Below are 23,653 nucleotides of genomic sequence, written 5' to 3'. Positions count from 1 at the left end.
GGATCTGAATCTACAATGTGTGTGTAGTCTGCAGCGCAATAAGCATGATTTGGAAATGATAGGAAAATGACCGACGTACCGTAACTCCACGGTTCATGCATGCTTATTGTAGGGGGCGTACCGGAAGGTTGGATAATATACTGTGTACCGTTGCATCCCTAGTTACTATCCCTAGTTACCTCTCCAACATGTTAATTAGTAACCTTAATTTTAGATTTCCCAAACTCTGCAATGTAATCTAACTTTCAGTCAGATTGGATCATTGAGGAGATAACAACCCCCCCACCCCTGTTTAAGGTGGAAGTAATCATTCACTTTTTTTTCAAAGCAACTGTAATCCTATTGCAATATAAATGTATGCATATAAATATACACACATATATGTATTATATTTAGTTATGAACTATTATAATTACAACTACAGCTAAAACATTTAGAGTTACACAGCAACCGCATTCAATAGGATGGTAGACAATAAACAGCCCTTAAAAACTTTTTGGCATGGGACAAAAGTTGACAATCTCACCTGATTTCTCCAAAAACAGAGCCGGCCCTGATTGTCACAAACACAGTCTTTAAATCAGGTCCTCCCACCACTTGAACCTCTCCCTGCTTGATGATGTACATCTCCCTGCCGATCTCACCCTGCACGGCACAGACAACACATTATGGATACATGCACACACTTGTGCACACACACATTTACAGAATGTCCAGTGAGAGGTTACACACTCAACATCAGCAAAACAAATAAATGATTGTTAACTTTAAGAAGCAGATAAAATAACACGTACATTGGAGCTTGCAGTAGAGTCAGCAGCTTTAGTCTACTCAGCGTTCACAAGATTTTGTCATGTACTACGGCACCAATGTCGTAAGGCAGGTGCACAGGCAACGCAAGGGTCCGCTATAAATACTCCGCTAGGTCCATAATATATCAGGGCACTGACAGCATCCTAATCATCCAGATCAACGTAGGCCAACACACACAGACATATTCCTGCAACATGCTCAGTTCAAAACATGTGCTACCACACTCCTTTTTACTATTTGCTGAGACTGATACTATTTACTACTGCAACATTTAAACATCCCCACTCCCTCACCAATCATGTGTTAACTCTTTGCTCTGTTTGTGTCCTTATCTTCAATTGCAGAACTACCATTTTCAGATTAATGTCATTATTACTAGTCCTTGGATTTACAGTGGGGAGATCAAGTATTTGATACACTGCCGATTTTGCAGGTTTTCCCACTTACAAAGCATGTAGAGGTCACTTCAACTGTGAGAGACGGAATCTAAAACAAAAATCCAGATAAACACATTGAATTATTTTTTTTATAATTAATTTGCATTTTATTGCATGACATAAGTATTTGATCACCTACCAACCAGTAAGAATTCTGGCTCTCACGGACCTGTTCGTTTTTCTTTAAGAAGCCTGTTCTCCACTCATTACCTGTATTAACTGCACCTGTTTGAATTTGTTACCTGTATAAAAGACACCTGTCCACACACTCAATCAAACAGACTCCAACCGCTCCACAATGGCCAAGACCAGAGAGCTGTGTAAGGACATCAGGGATAAAATTGTAGACCTTCAAAAGGCTGGGATGGGCTACAGGACAATAGGCAAGCAGCTTGGTGAGAAGGCAACAACTGTTGGCGAAATAATTAGAAAATGGAAGAAGTTCAAGATGACAGTCAATCTCCCTCAGTCTGGGGCTCCATGCAAGATCTTACCTCTTGGGGCATCAATGATCATGAGGAAGGTGAGGGATCAGCCCAGAACTACAAGGCAGGACCTGGTCAATGACCTGAAGAGAGCTGGGACCACAGTCTCAAAGAAAACCATTAGTTACACACTACACCGTCATGGATTAATATCCTGCAGCACACGCAAGGTCCCCCTGCTCAAGCCAGCGCATGTCCAGGCCCGTCTGAAGTTTGCCAATGACCATCTGGATGATCCAGAGGAGGAATGGGAGAAGGTCATGTGGTCTGATAAGACAAAAATAGCTTTTTGGTCTAAACTCCACTCGCCGTGTTTGGAGGAAGAAGAAGGATGAGTACAACCCCAAGAACACCATCCCAACCGTGAAGCATGGATGTGGAAACATCATTCTTTGGGGATGCTTTTCTGCAAAGGGGACAGGACGACTGCACGGTATTGAGGATGGATGGGGCCATGTATCGCGAGATCATGGCCAACAACCTCCTTCCCTCAATGAGAGCATTGAAGATGGGCCGTGGCTGGGTCTTCTAGCATGACAACGACCCGAAACACACAGACAGGGCAACTAAGGAGTGGATCCGTAAGAAGCATCTCAAGGTCCAGGAGTGGCCTAGCCAGTCTCCAGACCTGAACCCAATAGAACATCTTTGGAGGGAGCTGAAAGTCTGTATTGCCCAGCGACAGCCCAGAAACCTGAAGGATCTGGAGAAGGTCTGTATGGAGGAGTGGGCCAAAATCCCTGCAGTGTGTGCAAGCCTGGTCAAGAACTACAGGAAACTTATGATCTCTGTAATTGCAAACAAAAGGTTTCTGTACCAAATATTATATTTTGCTTTTCTGATGTATCAAATACTTATGTCATGCAATAAAATGCTAATTAATTACTTAAAAATCATACATTGTGATTTTTTTTTGTTTTAGATTCCATCACTCACAGTTGAAGAGTACCTATGATAAAAATTACAGATGTCTGCATGCTTTGTAAGTGGGAAAACCTGCAAAATCGGCAGTGCATCAAATACTTGTTCTCCCCACTGTATATGCAGTTAGGTCCAGAAATAATTGGACACTGATACAAGTTTTGTTATTTTAATATAGTTAACCAAACTATATTCAAGTTCCAGTTAAATAATGAATATAAAAACAATGGCTTAAAGTGCAGGCCCTGAGCTTTAATGTGAGGGTATTCTCATCCAAATTGGAGGAAGGGTTTAGGAATTACAGCTTTTTAATATGTTGCCACCTCTTTTTCAAGGGACCAAAAGTAATTGAACAAATGACACAAAAGCTGTTTCATGGACAGTTGTGGGTTATTCCTTTGTCATTTCTTCATCAATTAAGCAAGTAAAAGGTCTGGAGTTGATTCCAGGTGTGGCATTCACATTTGGAAGCTGTTGCTGTAAACCAAAAACTTATCCATCAGAGAGATTGCAAGTAACATTAGTAGTGACCAAAACAGTTTTGTACATTCTGAGAGAAAATAACACACTGGTGAGCTCTGCAACACAAGAAAGCCTGGACGTCCACGGAACAGTGGTGGATTATTGTAGGATCCTTTCCATGGTAAAGAAAAACCCCTTCATAACATCCAGCCAAGTGAAGATCACTCTCCATGAGTTATGCATATCATTATCGAAGTATAACATGAAGAGAAGTCTTCGTGAGAGCAAATACAGAGGGTCCACCACAAGGTGCAAACCAATCATAAGTCTCAAGAGTACAAAGGCCAGATTATCATCATCATCATCATAATCTTCCGCTTATCCGGGGCCGGATCGCGGGGGCAGCAGTCTAAACAGGGATGCCCAGACTTCCCTCTCCCCAGACACTTCCTCCAGCTCTTCCGGGGGGACACCGAGGCGTTCCCAGGCCAGCCGGGAGACATAGTTCCTCCAGCGTGTCCTAGGTTTTCCCCGGGGTCTCCTCCCGGTGGGACGGGACCGGAACACCTTCCCAGGAAGGCGTTCCGGAGGCATCCGAAACAGATGCCCAAGCCACCTCAGCTGACCCCTCTCGATGTGGAGGAGCAGCGGCTCTACTCTGATCTCCTCCCAGGTGACCCAGCTTCTCACCCTATCTCTAAGGGATCGCCCAGCCACCCTGCGGAGAAAGCTCATTTCGGCCGCCTGTATCCGGGATCTTGTCCTTTCGGTCATGACCCAAAGCTCATGACCATAGGTGAGAGTAGGAACGTAGATTGACCGGTAAATCTTTACCACGACAGACCGATACATCGACCGCATTACTGCAGAAGCTGCACCGATCCGTCTGTCAATCTCCCGTTCCATCCTTCCCTCACTCGTGAACAGGACCCCTAGATACTTAAACTCCTCCACTTGAGGCAGGCACTCTCCACCAACCTGAAGTGGGCAAGCCACCCTTTTCCGACTGAGGACCATGGCCTCGGATTTGGAGGTACTGATTTTCTTCCCCACCGCTTCACACTCGGCTGCAAACCGTCCAAGTGCATGTTGAAGGTCCTGGCTTGAAGGGGCCAACACAACAACATCATCCGCAAAGAGCAGAGACGAAATCGTGTGGTCCCCAAACCTGACACCCTCCGGCCCCTGGCTGCGCCTAGAAATTCTGTCCATAAAAATTACGAACAAAACCGGTGACAAAGGGCAGCCCTGCCGGAGTCCAACATGCACAGGGAACAAGTCTGACTTACTGCCGGCAATGCGGACCAAGCTCCTGCTTCGGTCGTACAGGGACCTGACCGCCTTCAGCAAAGGACCCAGGACCCCATATTCCCGAAGCGCTCTCCACAGGATGCCGCGAGGGACACAGTCGAATGCCTTCTCCAAATCCACAAAACACATGTGGATTTGTTGGGCAAACTCCCATGAACCCTCCATCACCCTGTAGAGGGTATAGAGCTGGTCCAGTGTTCCACGGCCCGGACGAAAACCACACTGTTCCTCCTGAATCAGAGGTTCTACTATCGGCCGTATTCTCCTCTCCAGAACCCTGGCATAGACTTTCCCGGGGAGGCTGAGTAGTGTGATCCCCCTATAGTTGGAACACACCCTCCGGTCCCCCTTCTTAAAAAGAGGGACCACCACCCCGGTCTGCCATCCCAGAGGCACTGTCCCCGACTGCCATGCGATGTTGCAGAGGCGTGTCAGCCAAGACAGCCCCTCAACATCCAGAGACTTGAGGTACTCAGGGCGGATCTCATCCACCCCAGGTGCCTTGCCACCGAGGAGTTTCTTAACCACCTCTGTGACTTCAGCCCGGGTGATGGACGAGTCCACCTCTGAGCCCTCATCCTCTGCTTCCTCAATGGAAGACGTGACGGCGGGATTGAGGAGATCCTCGAAGTACTCCTTCCACCGCCCGACGACATCCCCAGTTGAGGCCAGATTAGACTTGGCTAAAAAACATCTAAAAAAGTCCGCCCCATTCTGGAACACCATTCTTTGGACAGATGAAACTAATACCAACCTGTACCAGAATGATGGGAAGAAAAAATAAATGAGGAGGCTTGGAACAGCTCATGATCCGAAGCATACCACATCATTTTTAAAACATGGGGGTGGCAGTGTGATGGCATGGGCATGCATGGTTTCCAATGGCATTGGGTCAGTAGTGTTTATTGATGATGTGAGAGAAGACAGAAGCATACTGATAAAGTGTATAGGGATATATTGCTCAGATTCAGCCAAATTCACGGCTTCACTTTACAGATGGACAATGAACCAAAACATATTGCAAAAGCAACCCAGGAGTTTTTTAAGGCAAAGAAATTGAATATTCTGCAATGGCCGAGTCAATCACCTGACCTCAACCCGATCGAGCATGCATTTCACTTGCTGAAGCCAGTATAAGCCTGGCAAAGCACCACAAAGAAGGAAACCCAGTGTTTGGTGATGTCCATGCATTCTAGACTTCAAGCAATCATTGCCTGCAAAGGATTCTCAACAAACATTTTATTTATGATTGTGTTCATTTGTTCAATTACATTTGAGTCCTTGAAATAAGGGGACTGTGTATGAAAATGGTTGCAATTCCTAAACGTTTCATAAGATATTTCTGTTCAACCCCTTGTATTAAAGCTGAATGTCTGCACTTCAATTGCATCTCGGTTGTTTCATTCCAAATCCATTGTGGTGGCATACAGAGCCAGAATTATGAAAATAGTGTCAGTGTCCAAATATTTCCGGACCTAACTGTATATGTATTCAATTTTGTATTCAGTTCAATTAACTTACTTATTCTGTTGTGGTTCCATTGTTGTGAGGAAACCGGCAGGTTAGCATTTCACTGAATAGTCCTTGTATTCATATTACAATTAAAACATTGAAATTGAAAGTGGACAAATATAAAATCCCCTTGGGGCTTTAGCTAAGCCTGGGTATTCATGGTTCTGTAAGCTTTGTGAAGGTAGGAAAAGATCAACTATGTCCTACCTTTTTACAGACGAAGTCCCCTGGCAGGTAGACGACAGACTTGAGCCTCATCAACATGTCAAAGATCATCTGTCTATCACAGCCCTGGAATACAAAGAGAGATGGAGAGAACGAGAGAGAAAGGAAGAGCAAAAAAAATAGAGAGGATAAAAAAGAGGTAAAGAGGAAGAGAGGAAGAGAGAAATAGAGAAGGATAGGAAGAAAGACAGGGAGAGGGAAGAAGATAGGCAAAGAGTTCAGTACAGTTGAAAAAATGAAAAGAGAAAGCAAGCGAAAGAGAAACTTCAGAGTTGAAAAATTTAAAATGACTGATGTCTGCCCTTCTGCTTCTCTCTTTTACCTGGAATAGGGCCACTTTACTGACAATGGAGTAGTTAACATCCACAGCCATGTCCATCCTCATCTTGTCTGGCAGTTGGACTAAAAGTTCCTGCTCATCTGGAGAGACATTGAGAAAGAAAAAAAGAGACAGAGCAGGTACAGACTGGTAAGACAGGAGACACATAAACAAGTCTTTCTACAGTTCCATGTGCAGCGCCGCGTTCAGTCATCACTTCTTACCCAGCATGCCCTGAATCTGCCAGGTGTAGTCGTACCAGGTCTTGACACGGTTCTGCACCTCTTTTGGGATGTGATAAGAGGTCATGTACTTGATAGTGTTGTCCATGCAGGCCCGGTAGTAGTTCTGTCCGGCTGTGGCAGCCCCCACCACATCTCTCATCTGTATAAAACAACAGAACCACTGGGAGACACATCATCCAGCCTCCTGCCATAGACCACTTTAGAATATACAAGTGGGATGCAGAGAGGTCATCTTGCCGAGATGTGTAAGGGTGTGTAGGGGTTTGAATCTTGGTTGCGGCATACTGACATTGCTGGAAGATCCACCAGAGGGCGCAGCATATTATAGATAAACCCAATTTTGATCCAGCATAAAGATTTAAAACAGAATTTCCAGGGTTTTATGATTGCATCTGGAGGGGACTGAAAAAAAACCTACATTGACTTTTTTCTTTCCTCATGTTGATTTTGCGGATTTGTTGCCCAGTTCGGCTTGGCTCAGTTTTGCCTTAAAGTGCAAAAGTGTCAATTCTAATAATTAATCATTATTAGCTAATAATTAATAAGTTATAATAATTATTAATACTGAGTGGGTCAAGCCATGTGAATGCTGATTGGACAAAAGCCATGTAATATCAAAACTAATATAATATAATCTTAAAAAAAAAAAAAAAAAAAAAAATATATATATATATATATATATATATATATATAAAAATATTACATAGATATCTGGCTTCAGGTGTTTGAAGTTAATGGCCAACAGCTGAAAGATGTTATCCAAGTACTCAGGGTTACATATATATATATATATATATATATATATATATATATATATATATATATATATATATTGGCCAGAAACCAGACCTTTTGGCCTCATAAAATAAATATCCGGTATGTTATGCATCTATGTACCTGACCGATCATGATGGAGAAGGCGAAGACACCAACAAAGTAGTTGACCAGCTGGAAGGTGATCTCAAACACTGTGGTGGGGTCCGGTAGACCACCAATGGTAATCAGGGTTTTCACAGCAAAGTAGTAACACCGTATGTAACTAGGTAGACACAAATGCACAGATATACATCCATCCATCCATCCATCATCTTCCGCTTATCCGGGGCCGGGTCGCGGGGGCAGCAGTCTAAGCAGGGATGCCCAGACTTCCCTCTCCCCAGACACTTCCTCCAGCTCTTCCGGGGGGACACTGAGGTGTTCCCAGGCCAGCCGGGAGACATAGTCCCTCCAGCGTGTCCTAGGTCTTCCCCGGGGTCTCCCCGGTGGGACGGGACCAGACGGGACTGGAACACCTTCCCAGGAAGGCGTTCCGGAGGCATCCGAAACAGATGCCCAAGCCACCTCAGCTGACCCCTCTCGATGTGGAGGAGCAGCGGCTCTACTCTGAGCTCCTCCCGGGTGACCCAGCTTCTCACCCTATCTCTAAGGGATCGCCCAGCCACCCTGCGGAGAAAGCTCATTTCGGCTGCCTGTATCCGGGATCTTGTCCTTTCGGTCATGACCCAAAGCTCATGACCATAGGTGAGAGTAGGAACGTAGATTGACCGGTAAATCAAGAGCTTCGCCTTGCGGCTCAGCTCTTTCTTCACCACGACAGACCGATACATCGACCGCATTACTGCAGAAGCTGCACTGATCCGTCTGTCAATCTCCCGTTCTATCATTCCCTCACTCGTGAACAGGACCCCTAGATCCTTAAACTCCTCCACTTGAGGCAGGCACTCTCCACCAACCTGAAGTGGGCAAGCCACCCTTTTCTGACTGAGGACCATGGCCTCGGATTTGGAGGTACTGATTTTCATCCCCACCGCTTCACACTCGGCTGCAAACCGTCCCAGTGCATGATGAAGGTCCTGGTTTGAAGGGACCAACATGACAACATCATCCGCAAAGAGCAGTGACAAAATCGTGTGGTCCCCAAACACCCTCTGGCCCCTGGCTGCGCTAGAAATTCTGTCCATAAAAAATACGAACAGAACCGGCGACAAGGGCAGCCCTGCCGGAGTCCAACATGCACAGGGAACAAGTCTGACTTACTGCCGGCAATGCGGACCAAGCTCCTGCTTCGGTCGTACAGGGACCTGACAGCCCTTAGCAAAGGACCCAGGACCCCATATTCCCAAAGCACTCTCCACAGGATGCCGCGAGGGACACAGTCGAATGTAGTACACATCCTCCGGTCTCCCTTCTTAAAAAGAGGGACCACCACCCCGGTCTGCCATCCCAGAGGCACTGTCCCCGACCGCCACGCGATGTTGCACAGGCGTGTCAACCAAGACAGCCCCACAACATCCAGAGACTTGAGGTGCCTTGTCACCGAGGAGTTTCTTTACCACCTCCGTGACTTCAGACCGGGTGATGGACAAGTCCACCTCTGAGCCCTCAGTCTCTGCTTCCTCAATGGAAGACGTGACGGCGGGATTGAGGAGATCCTCGAAGTACTCCTTCCATTGCCCGACGACATCCCCAGTTGAGGTCAACAGCTGCCCACCTCTACTGTAAACAGCGTTGGTAGGGCACCGTTTCCCTCTCCTGAGGCGCCGGATGGTTTGCCAGAATCTCTTCAAGGCCAGCCGATAGTCCTTCTCCATGGCCTCACCGAACTCCTCCCAGGCCCGAGTTTTTGCCCCCACAACCACCCGGGCTGCAGTCCGCTTGGCCTGTCGGTTCCCGTCAGCTGCCTCAGGAGTCCCACAAGCCAACCAGGCCTGATAGGACTCCTTCTTCAGCTTGACGGCATCCCTTACTTCGGGGATTGCCACCTCGACAGGCACCGGAGACCTTACGGCCACAGCTCCAAGCGGCCGCTTCGACAATGGCAGTGGAGAACATGGTCCACTCGGACTGAATATCTCCAGCCTCCCTCAGGGGTCCAGTCGAAGCTCTGCCGGAGGTGGGAGTTAAAGATCTCTCTGACAGGAGACTCAGCCAGACGTTCCCAGCAGACCCTTACAGTACTCTTGGTCCTGCCGAGTCCAACACATGGCGGCAGAGCTGGGGGGCTATAAGCAAATCCACACCAGCCCGCCGCCTCTCACCATGGGCAACTCCAGAGTGGTGAAGAGTCCATCCTCTCTCAAGGAGTGTGGTTCCAGAGCCCAAGCCGTGCGTAGAGGTGATCCCGACTACCTCTAGTCAGAACCTCTCAACCTCACGCACGATCTCAGGCTCCTTCCACGCCAGCAAGGTGACGTTCCACGTCCCTAGAGCTAGTTTCCGTGTCCAGAGATTGGGTTGTCTAGGCCCCACGTCGCTCCTTCCGGCTGAGCCTGGCCGGGCCCCATGGGGAAAGGCCCGGCCACCAGGCGCCAGAGTGGGGCCCCGGCTTCGCCATACCGGGCGACGTCACGGAACTCAAAATTGTACTCATCATTAAGGGGGTTTTGAACAGATATACACAGTATGAATATCATAGTATGTTGGTAAACATTGATGCATGTACAGTATATACCACATGATCTCATTATTTTGTGCATTATCACATTTCTGTTTATTTCTTTTCATTTTTAATCTTGTGATATTCTGCTATTTATTATTTGTTACTGTTCATGTCATTATCATACTTGGCCTTAGCAGCCATGACCTTGTCATTAATGCAATTAAAGTGAATCTGAATCCAAAACACAAACACAGACATGGGTGAATGCACATTTTTAAAGGTGACACAATATAATTGCTGGGATTGTTATATTCTTGCCTGTTCCCTTTGCCATCGTAGACCCATTTGGTCGATCCCAACCCCTCATAATCAGAACCCCAGTAGAATAGACAGGCATTGATGTGGAGAGAATACAACAGGTAGGAAGTGGTCAGGATCACTCTGTGGGAGACAGAGACATACTTCTTATTTTAGACATACGTTTGGCAATGTATACAAGTCAATAAAACCCTTTAAAATGAAAAATGTAATTGAAATACAGAGAGAAATATAGAAACTGATGGTAAAAGAGCAAATGAGAGGGGGAACTAAATACCTTAGGAAGCAGAAAGTGCTACAGCACCTTCTGCTGGCTAATGTGTGAGTTCTATTTTGAGTGTGTAGAGGACTGTTGATTTACTGAGCATGTTTCCTGTGTAGTATATGTACGTTTGTATGTATTGATGGTCTAAGTTTGTTTTATTTGTCCCTTTTTGGTACCTATAGATGTAGGCTTTCTTCATTACTGCTTCCAAACGGTCGTTGAACTCAAAGAAAGCCATGTACTGAAACAGCGAGAGCATTCACAATAAGGCATCAATAATCAATCACTACTGACTATGATCTATGTATCAAATACAATTATTGTGAATATGTGTATGGGGGTTTAGGTGTACGTATACTTGTGTGTACCTTCAATAGGCGGGGGAATCTAAGGAGGGAGTTCACTCCAGTGAAGTAGTAAAATATCTCCATGGGAAACATGCTAATACAATCCATCTGAAAAACAAATATATTTATTATCTAATAGCAATTCTATTGATAAGAACTCTTTAGGAAGTACGTACACAGACAAAATTCTCTTGGCACAATTAGATGTTTAATTCTTGCAAGGAGAGAAGAGTCAAAGCTTACAGAATAAACCATGAGGCATCTCTGAGGCATTTGGATTTACATTCAGTACTTATACAAGAATGGGTGGGGGTAAAAAGCATTCCTACCCTCTGTTGTGTCTTCCTCTATCCTGTCCTAAAACTCATTGATCTGTGTCTACCCCCATCCTGACAAAAGGTTTACTTTTACCTCAACACCTCATTCATCTTTTCCCACATTTACAAACCTTTTTTTATTCACAGGGATTCAGTGCCATTTCACAAACTCAAAACTTAAATGAGTAAATCCTTTACACATTTATAGAACACAAAAACCCATCAGTTCAGGAACTTCCATAACACAAAGCCTCTGCATTTTCATCGCAGAACTACAATATCAGGTGAACAGACAAATAAATCTCCCACTGAATATATAGAGTTACTTATATACAGGTCAGGAAAAACGTCTTCAGCCTCACCTTAAATCTTTCGGTTGTCATGTAGTTATCTCTCATGTCTTTTTTATCACACTGCAAGAAAGGGTAACAAATAAAAAATACAATTTCTTCCTTGTATCTGTAAAAATGTGTGTGTTTTAGAAGTGTGCCTGACTGTATGTAAGATGGGTAAATGCATGTCCTCACAATACCGTATATATACACACCTCTTCATTACATGTATCAACACATTTACAACATCTTGCATAAGTATTCAAACCCCTGACCAATTCTTTCATATTATTGAAGTATACTTGTGGACTGCAATTTCACATAGTGCCATAGATTCTGAATGGGAATGAGATTAGGACTTTTTACTTTTCACTGTAGGACATTTACCTTAACGTTCTTGAGCCACTCCAATGTTGCTTTGGCCTTGTGCTTGTGATCATTGTCATGCTGAAAGGTACATTTCCTATTAGTGGACTGAAGCAGAAACTCTTGGAATAATTACCAGTTTTTTGTCCATCCATTTTTCCTTCAGTTTCAACAATATATCTATTTCCTGCAGATGGATAATGCTGCCACCATCTTACTTTACTGTAGGGATGGTGTGTATTAAGGACTGGGCAGTATTAGGTGTTGATATGGTTGACTGGTGCACTATTACTCTACGCCCAGTTACGGAATTTCGCAGGTCCTTCAAAGTGTTTTTTGTTCTCTGCGACTTCTCACACAAGTCCCCATCTTGTTTAAGCTCTGTGATTTAAGGGACAGCCTTTTCTTGGAAGTGCATGGGTGGTGTAATGCAGCTATACCTTCCTGATTATTGCTCATATCCAAACATATTTATACAATTTGTACCCTTTTCCTAATTTATGCATTTCCATTACATTATCTCTGACTTCTGTAGAATGCCCTTTGTTTTGTTTTTTCCTTCAGATTCACAGCCTAACCAATGATCTTTAAACAGTGGGGCTTTATCAGGAAAATAAGACATTTAATGATTACTAGGTGGAGGCCAAAGGTAAGGTAAATTTGTGTTCTTCAGGGTAATTTCCTTATTGTCTGTAAACTGGGAGCTTCGAAAGCACAGGGATTGAACACAATGCAAGCAACATTTTCAGTTTAAAAATGTTTTACTAATATTTGACAACACAAAACCCATGTCACCATAAAATAATTTTTTAAGTGTCCGTGTTTTAAGATAAAATATATGAAACAGAAGGAATTTCAATGTACTATATGAGCAAATTGGTCAGGGGTTGGAATACATTAGCAAGGCACTTTATAAATAATATATGGACTGTGGTGCAAATACACCCTCTCCTGTATTAGAGTTGGGCCAATGCCCCAGGCAAAAAAACAACTGGCCCAGAGGCTGTACTATGGTGCACATGAATGCAGCCCATCTGATATTCCTGAACACAGCTTGGCTGCCACGCCTTGACAAAAACACCTGCCCCGAATTTGGCCTCCAGGAAAGCAGCCCTGTGCACCAGAGAGTGGAAGACTTAAATCAGAGCAGGAAGCAGTTCCCCACCCCCGGGTTTCTGTTGTTTTTCTGTTCTGGTAAAAAAAATCCCAAATTTTTTAAATAAATGCCTTTTAGGTCCCAATCATCTGGTGCCGTTCCCTGTGCCTCTCCCCGTTACAGTATTTACAGTAAACGACCTGTTAAACCATTGTTTTTTCAAAACTCTACTATATTAGTCGGTAACAATAGTGTGAACATACTATAAATAAACACCCTTTCACTTGTTTATCTGAGGCTGTTGTATATATAATTTCCTCTCTGTATATGCTTGTGTATGTATCCAGAGCCACTCATGTTGGGTTAGATTTGCCTCAATATTATTTGTGTGAACAGGCAGACAATCATTGGGTAAATGTGTAATCTGTTTGAAGACAGTAACAATCTGTGTGAACACAGTGACAATCCGTGTGTAAATTTAAAATCTGTATGAGCAGATTGAGCATCTGGCTCATATAAGTTTTACTTACTCAAACATGTTCTAAGGGCAGAAAGAAATGTGACTGGTATAGGCGAACACCCAATCAAAACGGAGAGGAGGTGATGCTCATCAACACCTCAAATTCCATCAAGAAGCTTGCAATTCTGCTAACATCTGTGAAAGAGTATGTTTGCCTGTTAAGTTATAATAAACTATGTGCTAAATTACTTGATTAAACTTGATTGACATTCAGCTGAGAATTTTTGGTCTAGATAACATTCACTTGCTCTTCTGATCCAGCATAAATGTTCATGAGCAACGCCCCCTCTCGATTTGGATTGGGTGTCAATTTCCTTGGGCCCACAGAACCTGTTTGAGTAAGTACATGAAAAACATCTCTGGATCTCAATTCTGCACGTACAAATTTAAATTCTGCACCTACGGATTGCCTTTAATGTACAAATAGTTTTGAGACAAACTTCCACTAGCTGGAGGGAAATCAACTCATATCACTCAGGTATTTTCGGCTTGCAGATAACGTAATTTCCTTCCTTTCAAAGTAGGACTACGCAGTCTTTATAAGAACCTTTTTTAAATGTAGGTTATTTATTGTTTCCACCAAATGGAAAGACAGATTATTAAAATACACTTGTCGTTTAGACCCCCAGTATCTGCCAGAGAGAAGATGTGGTTTGGCATCATTAGCATATGAATCATGCATATTTGAATATACATTCTCCTCTGCAGCATCACCAGTCAACCACAGCATCAGTTTATCTACTGCGTTATCAAACTATATAGTAAACTATATGCACTGCTCAAAAAAATTAAGAGAACACTCAAATCACACATTCGGTCTCGATGAACAAAATAATAAAAAATCAAAATAATTTCTGTACATTAAATTCGATGAGAATAAAATGACATAACAACAGTTAATGGAAACCAAAATCACCAAACGATTGAGGGCTATATTCAAACACTTACTTGTACTGTACTTGTTCAATGACAATAAAGTTGAATCTAATCTAATCTAAAAACTCACACCGAAAATCAAAGTTAACAAATGAAATCACAGGCTATACCAATTTGCGTGAATTTCATCATGGCAACTCATAATGTGACTCATTAGTGAGTATATGGTCCTCACGTGCCTGTGTGCACTCCCGACAACGTTTGGGCATGTTCCCGATGAGACGGCGAATGGTGTCCTGGGCGATGTCCTTCCAGTCCTGGATCTGGGCATCAGTTAGCTAATGGACAGTTTGTGGGGCTACTTGGCAACTTCGGATGCACCGATACATAACGTCCCCGAGATGCTCAATTGGATTCAGGTCTGTGGATCATGAGAGCCAGTCAGTGGCATCAATGCCATCATAGGAACTGCCTACACACTCTGGCCACATCAGGCCAGGCATTGTCCTGCACCAGGAGGAACTCAGGGCCCACTTCACCAGCATAAGGTGTGACGATGGGTCAGAGGATTTTATCCCGGTACCTAACAGCAGTCAGAGTACCATTGGCTAGAACATCAAGGTCTGTGAGACCCTCCAAGGATATGCCTCCCCAGACCATCACTGATCTACCGCCAAACCGGTCATGCTGAATGATGTTGAAGGCTGCATAACGTTCACCACTGCATCTCGAGACTCTGCCATGTCTATCACATGTGCTCAGTGTGAACCTGGCCTCGTCTGTGAAGAGAAAAGGGCGACAATGTGGGACCTGCCAATTCTGGTGTTCTCTGGCGAATGCCAATCCAGTTGTGCCAATCGAGCTGGGCTGTGAGCACAGTTCCCACTAGAGGACGTCAGGCCCTCATGCCACCCTCATGGAGTCAGTTTCTGACAGCCTAGTCAGAAACTTGCACGCCAGTAGCTCACTGGAGGTCATTTTTAGGGCTCTGGCAGTGCTCCTCCTTTTCCTCCTTGCATAATGTAGCATTAAGATACCGGTCCTGCTCCCAGGTTGATGCCCTTCTACAGTCCTGTCCAGTCTCTTGCTGTCTCTTCCAGGCTCTTGAGACTGTACTGGGATACACAGCAAACCATCTTGCGACGGTCCGTATGAATGTGCCATCCTGGAGGAGCTAGACTACTTGTGCAACCTGAATGAGCTGCAGGAACCGCCTCATGCTACCAGTAGTGACCAGGACACTAGCAAAATGCAAAACTAGAGAAGAATCAGTCAGGAAGGATATCCAGAACTGTCAATGGCAACCAACTGTAAAACCATTCCCTTTTTGGGGGTTGTCTTGCTGTTGCCTCTCCAATGCACCTGTTGTCCCTTCCATTTGCACCAAACAGGTGACATTGATTCACAATCGCTTGTGCTTTTTTTTTTGTATTTGTGTGTTAAATGCATCCATATGCATAGATTTAGATTTGTAAGTGCAGAATTGAGATCCACAAATATTTTTTATGTATTAGTAAATTTTACTTATTTGTGAGATTTGAATATGTATTTTTTCTGTTCACAGATCGCAAATGTACGTACGGACTGTCAATCTGCTAATACAGATTTTAAATTTACGCACAGATTGTCAATGTGTTCACATGGATTGTCACTCTCTTCATACAGATTACACATTTACGCAGATTGTCTATCTGTTCACACAAATAACAGTGAAACAAATCTAACCCAAAACACTCACCACAATGTCTCCCCCGCGTACAAACTGAAGGCGGGGCTGGAAGATCAGGATGTCAGTAATGTAAATGAGATCACAGGTATAGTCCATCAACAGCCACCAGTGGATGTTCTCTGCAGTCTGGTAGGGAAAGGCCCAGCGCACCGGGATCAGCCACACATTCCAGTTCCACGCCATCATTACAAAGAACAGCCATACCACGTAAACCATGTCTACAAGGACGTAAGTGGGACAAGCAGAGCAGAGACAAACATTACTATACACTAGTACTGAAGCCAAAAGTCAGATTTGTTAGAAGTTGGTTAGATTGTAGGTGTTGGTTAGTTTGTAAATGTTAGTTAATTACTTAATATTTCATAAAAATTGGACTGGACATATTATATTATAATTTGTTTTAAAATAATATGGATTGAACACTGAATACTGACTAGCTGAAAGTGTAAAAGTGTATGAATGTATGCTCGTGTATGTTTAGATAACAAAAAAACATCAGTTTATCCGTACACGGGAAGTCACGTTCAGTCAAAGTGCGACAGTAATCAGCCAATGGGCTTACAGTACTGTGTTGCGTATTCTGTCCTGTGATGTCTGTAAAGTAGAGGATGACCAGAAGTTTCTTTGAGATTGACTTTGTAAGGCGGAGTATCGAGTCATCATGAACAACAGACTATCAAATGCTGCAATAAATAATGTAATTACTCTCTTCCTTTGACGACCGGGTACATGATCATTATTTCACCCCTATACGAACGGCTGGTTACGAACGGCTGGTTTCTAACAGCATGTTGCCGCGACCAGATGGATAATCTTATCAATTCTACTGAAGATCTACTGTTTCGTCAGAACTTCTGAGCTAACTGGCTAACCGAAGGAGTTCTTGGTTTTGGATACAGATGAACTGTGAGTTGTAAAGTTACATAATTTAATGTGGGACCTGCCAATTCTGGTGTTCTCTGGCGAATGCCAATCCAGTTGTGCCAATCGAGCTGGGCTGTGAGCACAGTTCCCACTAGAGGACGTCAGGTGGACTGTGAGTTGTAAAGTTAATTAATTTAACGAACTGTCAAGATTGCAAGAGCATTTGGTAGTCTAACAAGCCCTAGTTACTTCCCATCTAGGCCACAATTTGTATTGTGTGGAACCTTTCTGTGGGTACAGAAAGTACACTAGTAGAGTAAATATTCAATTGTAGAGTACACTAGTAGAGTTAATATTCACTTGATGTAATTTTGAGTTGAATGCATTTATTGCATTGATAATGTTTTATTCTGTGAGGCCCCACTAAGGGGAGGGGGGTCTCACAACAATGTGGTTAGGCTTTCCCAGGCCCACCACTTGGTAATTTGCTGCCGCATGCTGAGCTGTTCGCTAGTACACATGGGGAAATCTAAACCTGGTGATGAATTTGAAATGTGTACAATGATGATATTCTAATCTGGTAAAACATAGTCTCATTGTTTTCTTACACAAGTGGTAAAATGAAGAATCCACATGGTAATAGTCTTTAACGTTAAGAAAAACACCTGTGTCCCATGAGGACTGAATTTGAATCCCACATAGTCATAGCCTATAAAGAGGGTTAAACAGTCAAAGCAAGTTTATTCCCCACAATAAAATTAAAGATAACTTAAATGCTTAACTGAGTTTGGTTATATAATATAGTTTCTCTTTGTTTGTGTTTGCCAATGATAACTGAGATAATACTTGTTTCTTAAAACCGACACCTGATACTCGTTAACAGAGTTTAAATTCTAAAATGGTAAATTGACAAATGAACAAATAGAGTATATTGATGTAAGTGTTTTTTTAAGGTCTTAACTGTAATACTCATTTTTGTACCTTGATTTGGGTGACATCATACACCTCTGTTTTCTGTTAACATCAACATTTTTGAGTTTTCTTAAACCTGTGTTGCTGCTAGAGCCGACTGAGATTTTCAACAGGTTGGTGCTAGGAAAATCTAAAACTGGCAAGTATAGAGAGTATAGAGATATTGTTATTCACGTTGGCACCAACGACGTTAGGATGAAACAGTCAGATGTTACGAAGCAGAACAAAGCATCAATCAGCGTGTAAACTAGCTAGAAAGATGTGTGAAAATGTGTTATATTCTGATGACACCAAGGTTTAACTTTTTGGCCATAATTCCAAAAGGTATGTTTGGCGCAAAAACAACACTGCACATCACCCAAAGAACACCATACCTACAGTGAAGCATGGTGGTGGCAGCATCATGCTTTAGGGCTGTAAACAGCTGGAACTGGGGCCTCAGTCAGGGTGGAGGGAATTAGGTACAGTTCCAAATACCAGGCAATTTTGGCACAAAAACTTCAGGTGTCTGTTAGAAAGCTGAAGATGAAGTTCACCTTTCAGCATGACAACGATCCAAAGCACACATCCAAATCCACAAAAGCATGGCTTCACCAGAAGACGATTAACGTTTTGGAATGGCCCAGCCAGAGCCCAGGCATGTATCCAATTGAACATCTGTGGGGTGATCTGCCGTCAAGCTGAAGAAGGAGTCCTATCAGGCCTGGTTGGCTTGTGGGACTCCTGAGGCAGCTGACGGGTACCGACAGGCCAAGCGGGCTGCAGCCCGGGTGGTTGTGGAGGCAAAAACTCGGGCCTGGGAGGAGTTCGGTGAGGCCATGGAGAAGGACTATCGGCTGGCCTCGAAAGAGATTCTGGCAAACCATCCGGCGCCTCAGGAGAGGGAAACAGTGCCCTACCAACGCTGTTTACAGTAGAGGTGGGCAGCTGTTGACCTCAACTGAGGATGTCGTCGGGCAATGGAAGGAGTACTTCGAGGATCTCCTCAATCCCGCCGTCACGTCTTCCATTGAGGAAGCAGAGACTGAGGGCTCAGAGGTGGACTTGTCCATCACCCGGTCTGAAGTCACGGAGGTGGTAAAGAAACTCCTCGGTGGCAAGGCACAGGGGGTGAATGAGATCCGCCCTGAGTACCTCAAGTCTCTGGATGTTGTGGGGCTGTCTTGGTTGACACGCCTGTGCAACATCGCATGGCGGTCGGGGACAGTGCCTCTGGGATGGCAGACCGGGGTGGTGGTCCCTGTTTTTAAGAAGGGGGACCGGAGGGTGTGTTCCAACTATAGGGGGATCACACTTCTCAACCTGCCTGGGAAAGTCTATGCCAGGGTTCTGGAGAGGAGAATACGGCCGATAGTAGAACCTCGGATTCAGGAGGAACAGTGTGGTTTTCGTCCGGGCCGTGGAACACTGGACCAGCTCTATACCCTCTACGGGGTGTTGGAGGGTTCATGGGAGTTTGCCCAACCAATCCACATGTGTTTTGTGGATTTGGAGAAGGCATTCGACTGTGTCCCTCGCGGCATCTTGTGAAGGGTGCTTGGGGAATATGGGGTCCTGGGTCCTTTGCTAAGGGCTGTCAGGTCCCTATACAACCGAAGCAGGAGCTTGGTCCGCATTGCCGGCAGTAAGTCAGACTTGTTCCCAGTGCATGTTGGACTCCGGCAGGGCTGCCCTTTGTCACCGGTTCTGTTTGTAATTTTTATGGACAGAATTTCTAGGCGCAGCCAGGGACCGGAGGGTGTCAGGTTTGGGGACCACACGATTTCGTCTCTGCTCTTTGCAGATGATGTTGTCATGTTGGCCCCTTCTAACCAGGACCTTCAGCATGCACTGGGACGGTTTGCAGCCGAGTGTGAAGCGGTGGGGATGAAAATCAGTACCTCCAAATCCGAGGCCATGGTCCTCAGTCGGAAAAGGGTGGCTTGCCTACTTCAGGTTGGTGGAGAGTGCCTGCCTCAAGTGGAGGAGTTTAAGTATCTAGGGGTCTTGTTCACGAGTGAGGGAAGGATGGAACGGGAGATTGACAGACGGATCGGTGCAGCTTCTGCAGTAATGCAGTCGATGTATCGGTCTGTCGTGGTGAAGAAAGAGCTGAGCCGCAAGGCGAAGCTCTCGATTTACCAGTCAATCTACGTTCCTACTCCCACCTATGGTCATGAGCTTTGGGTCATGACCAAAAGGACAAGATCCCGGATACAGGCGGCCGAAATGAGTTTTCTCCGCAGGGTGGCTGGGCGATCCCTTAGAGATAGGGTGAGAAGCTCGGTCACCCGGGAGGAGCTCAGAGTAGAGCCACTGCTCCTCCACATCGAGAGGGGTCAGCTGAGGTGGCTTGGGCATCTTTTTCGGATGCCTCCGGAACGCCTTCCTGGGAAGGTGTTTCGGTCCCGTCCCACCGGGAGGAGACCCCGGGGAAGACCTAGGACACGCTGGAGGGACTATGTCTCCCGGCTGGCCTGGGAACGCCTCGGTGTCCCCCCGGAAGAGCTAGAGGAAGTGTCTGGGGAGAGGGAAGTCTGGGCATCCCTGCTTAAACTGCTGCCCCCGCGACCCGGCCCCGGATAAGCGGAAGAAGATGGATGGATGGATGGATGGGGTGATCTGAAGAGGGCTGTGCACAGAAGATGTCCTCGCAATCTGACACTGTGATTACATTTGGTACACATGATCAGGGTAGTGAGTTTAGTTTATATGAAAGATGTTTCCATTTGGCCACATGGAAATACTAGTGAAAAGGACAAAACATACATGTAATATTGTTTACAGCTATGGACATGAGTTGGATTTGTGTCCTATTGGAAAAACTGCAATATGGCTAATAATAGCTTAATGCTGAAACCCCCTAAATGCTGCTTGCAGCTTTAATTATTATTATTATTCCTGTAAATATTGCAAATATTGTAAATATTGCAAAGATAAAATGGCTTAAAGGTGCACACATTTTTATGGTAGTAAAGTCCTAGGGCCACAACTTCTGGTGCAGTGGCATGCATGTCGGCCTCAAGGTGGCACTGTCACAAGCCTCCACAGTTGCACTTTATGCAGGCTAACCATGAAGAAGATGATGGAGAACAATTTTTTTTAACTCAGATCTCACAATGAACCTCGACGGTAGTTTGGTCATATCCCAGAAAACTGTGAGAAACCGGTGTTACCCTCGACCCTGACCTCTTCTTTGTTGAACATATAAAATATTTCTCAAGCTGCTTTTTTCCATCTTCGGAACATTGCAGAAATCTGAAACATTTTGTGAAACTGAACACAAAGGCTTGATACTGTTGACCATTGATGGCTTCCCAGGCAGGCTCTCAACTCTACTGGGAAGCCCTCTCTCCAAAACCCCCCTGAAAGGGGTAAAGTCACTGGCTTACTGTTCTTTCTCCCTGGTGGCCCATGCGCAATGGGAGGGAACTCTGTGGGCGATACTCTGCCTTCTTTCAGGGTGGTTGCGGTTGGTTGGTGTCTCTTTGGTTAATGCTTGGCAATATGGGTGGATTGACTTCCTGCCTGTTGGGCCCTGTCTGGGGTTACCCTCGGATAGGGCCACAGTGTCACTGGACCCCCCCGTCTTAGCCCCAAGGTTTTACGCTGTTATATAATTGTGCCCGGGAGGTAGGGTCAGTTCTCCTTCACCCTTGTAAATCCTTGTTAAATCAAGGGAATGCGCTCTCTAAATCTCCTTCTCTGTTTAAACTTAGGAGGACATGAGGTCTTGGACACCACCTCAGGAGTACCTGGCTTGAAATACGCATAGCTGTCCCTGTACAAAGTCCTCCTGGTTGGGTTGCAGATAAAGACAATAACTGACAATGCCTCTCCACTGACCATTCCTCCCCCCGGGTTGTCCTTGTTTTTTTTCCATCTGGTCATGCTTCTGACCTGGATTAAGTTTTATAGACACAGCCCATATGCATTTATTAATTACTACAATTTTTACTCTTAAAATGTTCACCTGGCACAGCCAGAAGAGGACTGATCACTCCTCCAAGTCTGGTTCTTCTCAAGGTTTCTCTCTATGTTTCAGCCCCTTTTAGGGACTTTTTCCTAGCCACTGTGCATCAACACTGTTGTTGCTTGTCTTTTGGTTTTCAGGCTGGGTGTTTTGTAAGAGCCCTTTGAGACAAATCCTGATGTAAAGGGGGCTTTATAAATGCATTTGATTGAGTGAAAAGAAACTACATGTATTGAATGGCTTTGTGCAAGGTCTATACTGTAGGTCCATGGGTTTAACGGACACAACCGCCATACATTGAACAGTACATATGTATGCTTTGTATTCTGTTTCCACTGTGTGCAGACAAGTGCGCTGCATTTGGTTAGTTTACTACACCTAAGGATCATCGCAGACATCACCAGGCCCAATATCTACTAAAAACCTGAGGCCAATGATGGAATAACACCAGTGTTTAAATGTACTTTGTCTTGTGCTATCTGTGAGTGTCATGTATTGTGTGTTCTGTGTGTTTGTTTTTAATCATTGGATCTAAACTGTATATGTAAACATCTATACACAGGACCCAGCTGTAAAAGATACCTTGGTCCCAGTCTGTGTTCCTTGTTGAAATAAAGGAAATAAACATACCACCAGGTTTGTAAGAGATTGTATGTCAATGCTTTCTGCTATATTGCCAATATACCATGGCTAAGGGCGGCATGTATGTATTATGTTACAGGGGTATTTGGAACATTGGTTAGTAATATTATCAACTAGTATAATGTGTTTTGGCATAACTCACCTGTATAAGGGTCAATGCTGGAAGGGAAGCGGTAGTCCAATATGGTTTGAAGCCAACTAGGTAGTGGGGCCAGTTTGGGAAATTTGGGTACTTTGATTTGGTAACCATAGACCTCCCAGTAATCATCATCCTCTGCTACTTCCTCCTCCACCAGAATGTCCTTCTTTTCCTCTTCTGGGGGCGGAGGTGTAGGGGGTGGTGGAGCTTTGGCTGGGGCTGGTTATCAGAGAGGTTATCGAAAATGTTTTGGGTATAGGAAAGAACTGCATTAAGATATCTATAGAAAATTGTATGGCAATTGATTATTTTGCTTGCTGTCAAGGTGGAAGGTCAAATGTCATGGTCAAAGCATAAAAATAATGTTAAGTAGTGACCTACAGGCATGAGGACTATCTTCTTCAGAGTCGTCAGGGTCTGCCAGTCTTTCCTTCTTGCGGACAGTCCTTGCTTTGAATAGCTTGACCAGTGAAGCCATTCTCTCCTGGGCAAGTACAGTGCCATAACTGGCAGTTGAAGCTTGGCGATTCCTGCAAGATGTGAGATCACATCTTTAATATGTGTGTGCTTGTGTGGTTACATGCTTGTGTGTTTGTGCGCAAGTTCCGCCACTCACTCATCATCCACAGTCCGAAGGCTGGTCTGCATTTCCAAGTCATCAATAGCACTAACTTCATCTTCAGAACTTCTCTCTTCTACCACTTGGAGCAAGCTACTGAGGGGAAGGATATAGATGGTTGAGATAGGAAAATGCATAGAAAAAACTTACTCTGCAACCACAGCTTTACTGAATATTTGAGAAAAATAGG

General features: G+C 44.6%; 1 protein-coding gene across 17 annotated transcripts in view; it reads right to left on the bottom strand.

The window, feature by feature from the left end:
• The window catches only part of cngb1a (cyclic nucleotide gated channel subunit beta 1a), a 197,540-nt gene that overhangs the window by 12,369 nt on the left and 161,518 nt on the right, over window positions 1–23,653 (bottom strand). For 15 of the 17 annotated variants that reach the window (XM_034287196.1, XM_034287201.1, XM_034287219.1 and 12 more), the window contains 14 exons: window positions 23,461–23,559; window positions 23,226–23,374; window positions 22,848–23,063; window positions 16,285–16,493; window positions 12,076–12,135; window positions 11,719–11,769; window positions 11,061–11,147; window positions 10,869–10,933; window positions 10,428–10,550; window positions 7,628–7,769; window positions 6,710–6,869; window positions 6,489–6,586; window positions 6,149–6,232; window positions 527–645 (listed from right to left, as the gene is read on the bottom strand). In XM_034287196.1, coding sequence (XP_034143087.1) covers window positions 527–645; window positions 6,149–6,232; window positions 6,489–6,586; window positions 6,710–6,869; window positions 7,628–7,769; window positions 10,428–10,550; window positions 10,869–10,933; window positions 11,061–11,147; window positions 11,719–11,769; window positions 12,076–12,135; window positions 16,285–16,493; window positions 22,848–23,063; window positions 23,226–23,374; window positions 23,461–23,559 — 1,662 coding nt within the window. The remainder of the gene's footprint in view (window positions 1–526; window positions 646–6,148; window positions 6,233–6,488; window positions 6,587–6,709; window positions 6,870–7,627; window positions 7,770–10,427; window positions 10,551–10,868; window positions 10,934–11,060; window positions 11,148–11,718; window positions 11,770–12,075; window positions 12,136–16,284; window positions 16,494–22,847; window positions 23,064–23,225; window positions 23,375–23,460; window positions 23,560–23,653) is intronic. The other 2 variants (XM_034287198.1, XM_034287213.1) reach the window with 2 other exon arrangements.

The sequence above is a fragment of the Esox lucius genome, chromosome 2, assembly GCF_011004845.1.
Source record: "Esox lucius isolate fEsoLuc1 chromosome 2, fEsoLuc1.pri, whole genome shotgun sequence".
NCBI lineage: Eukaryota > Metazoa > Chordata > Actinopteri > Esociformes > Esocidae > Esox > Esox lucius.
Note: the sequence above shows the minus strand (reverse complement) of the source record. Positions and strands in the feature narration are given on the sequence as shown.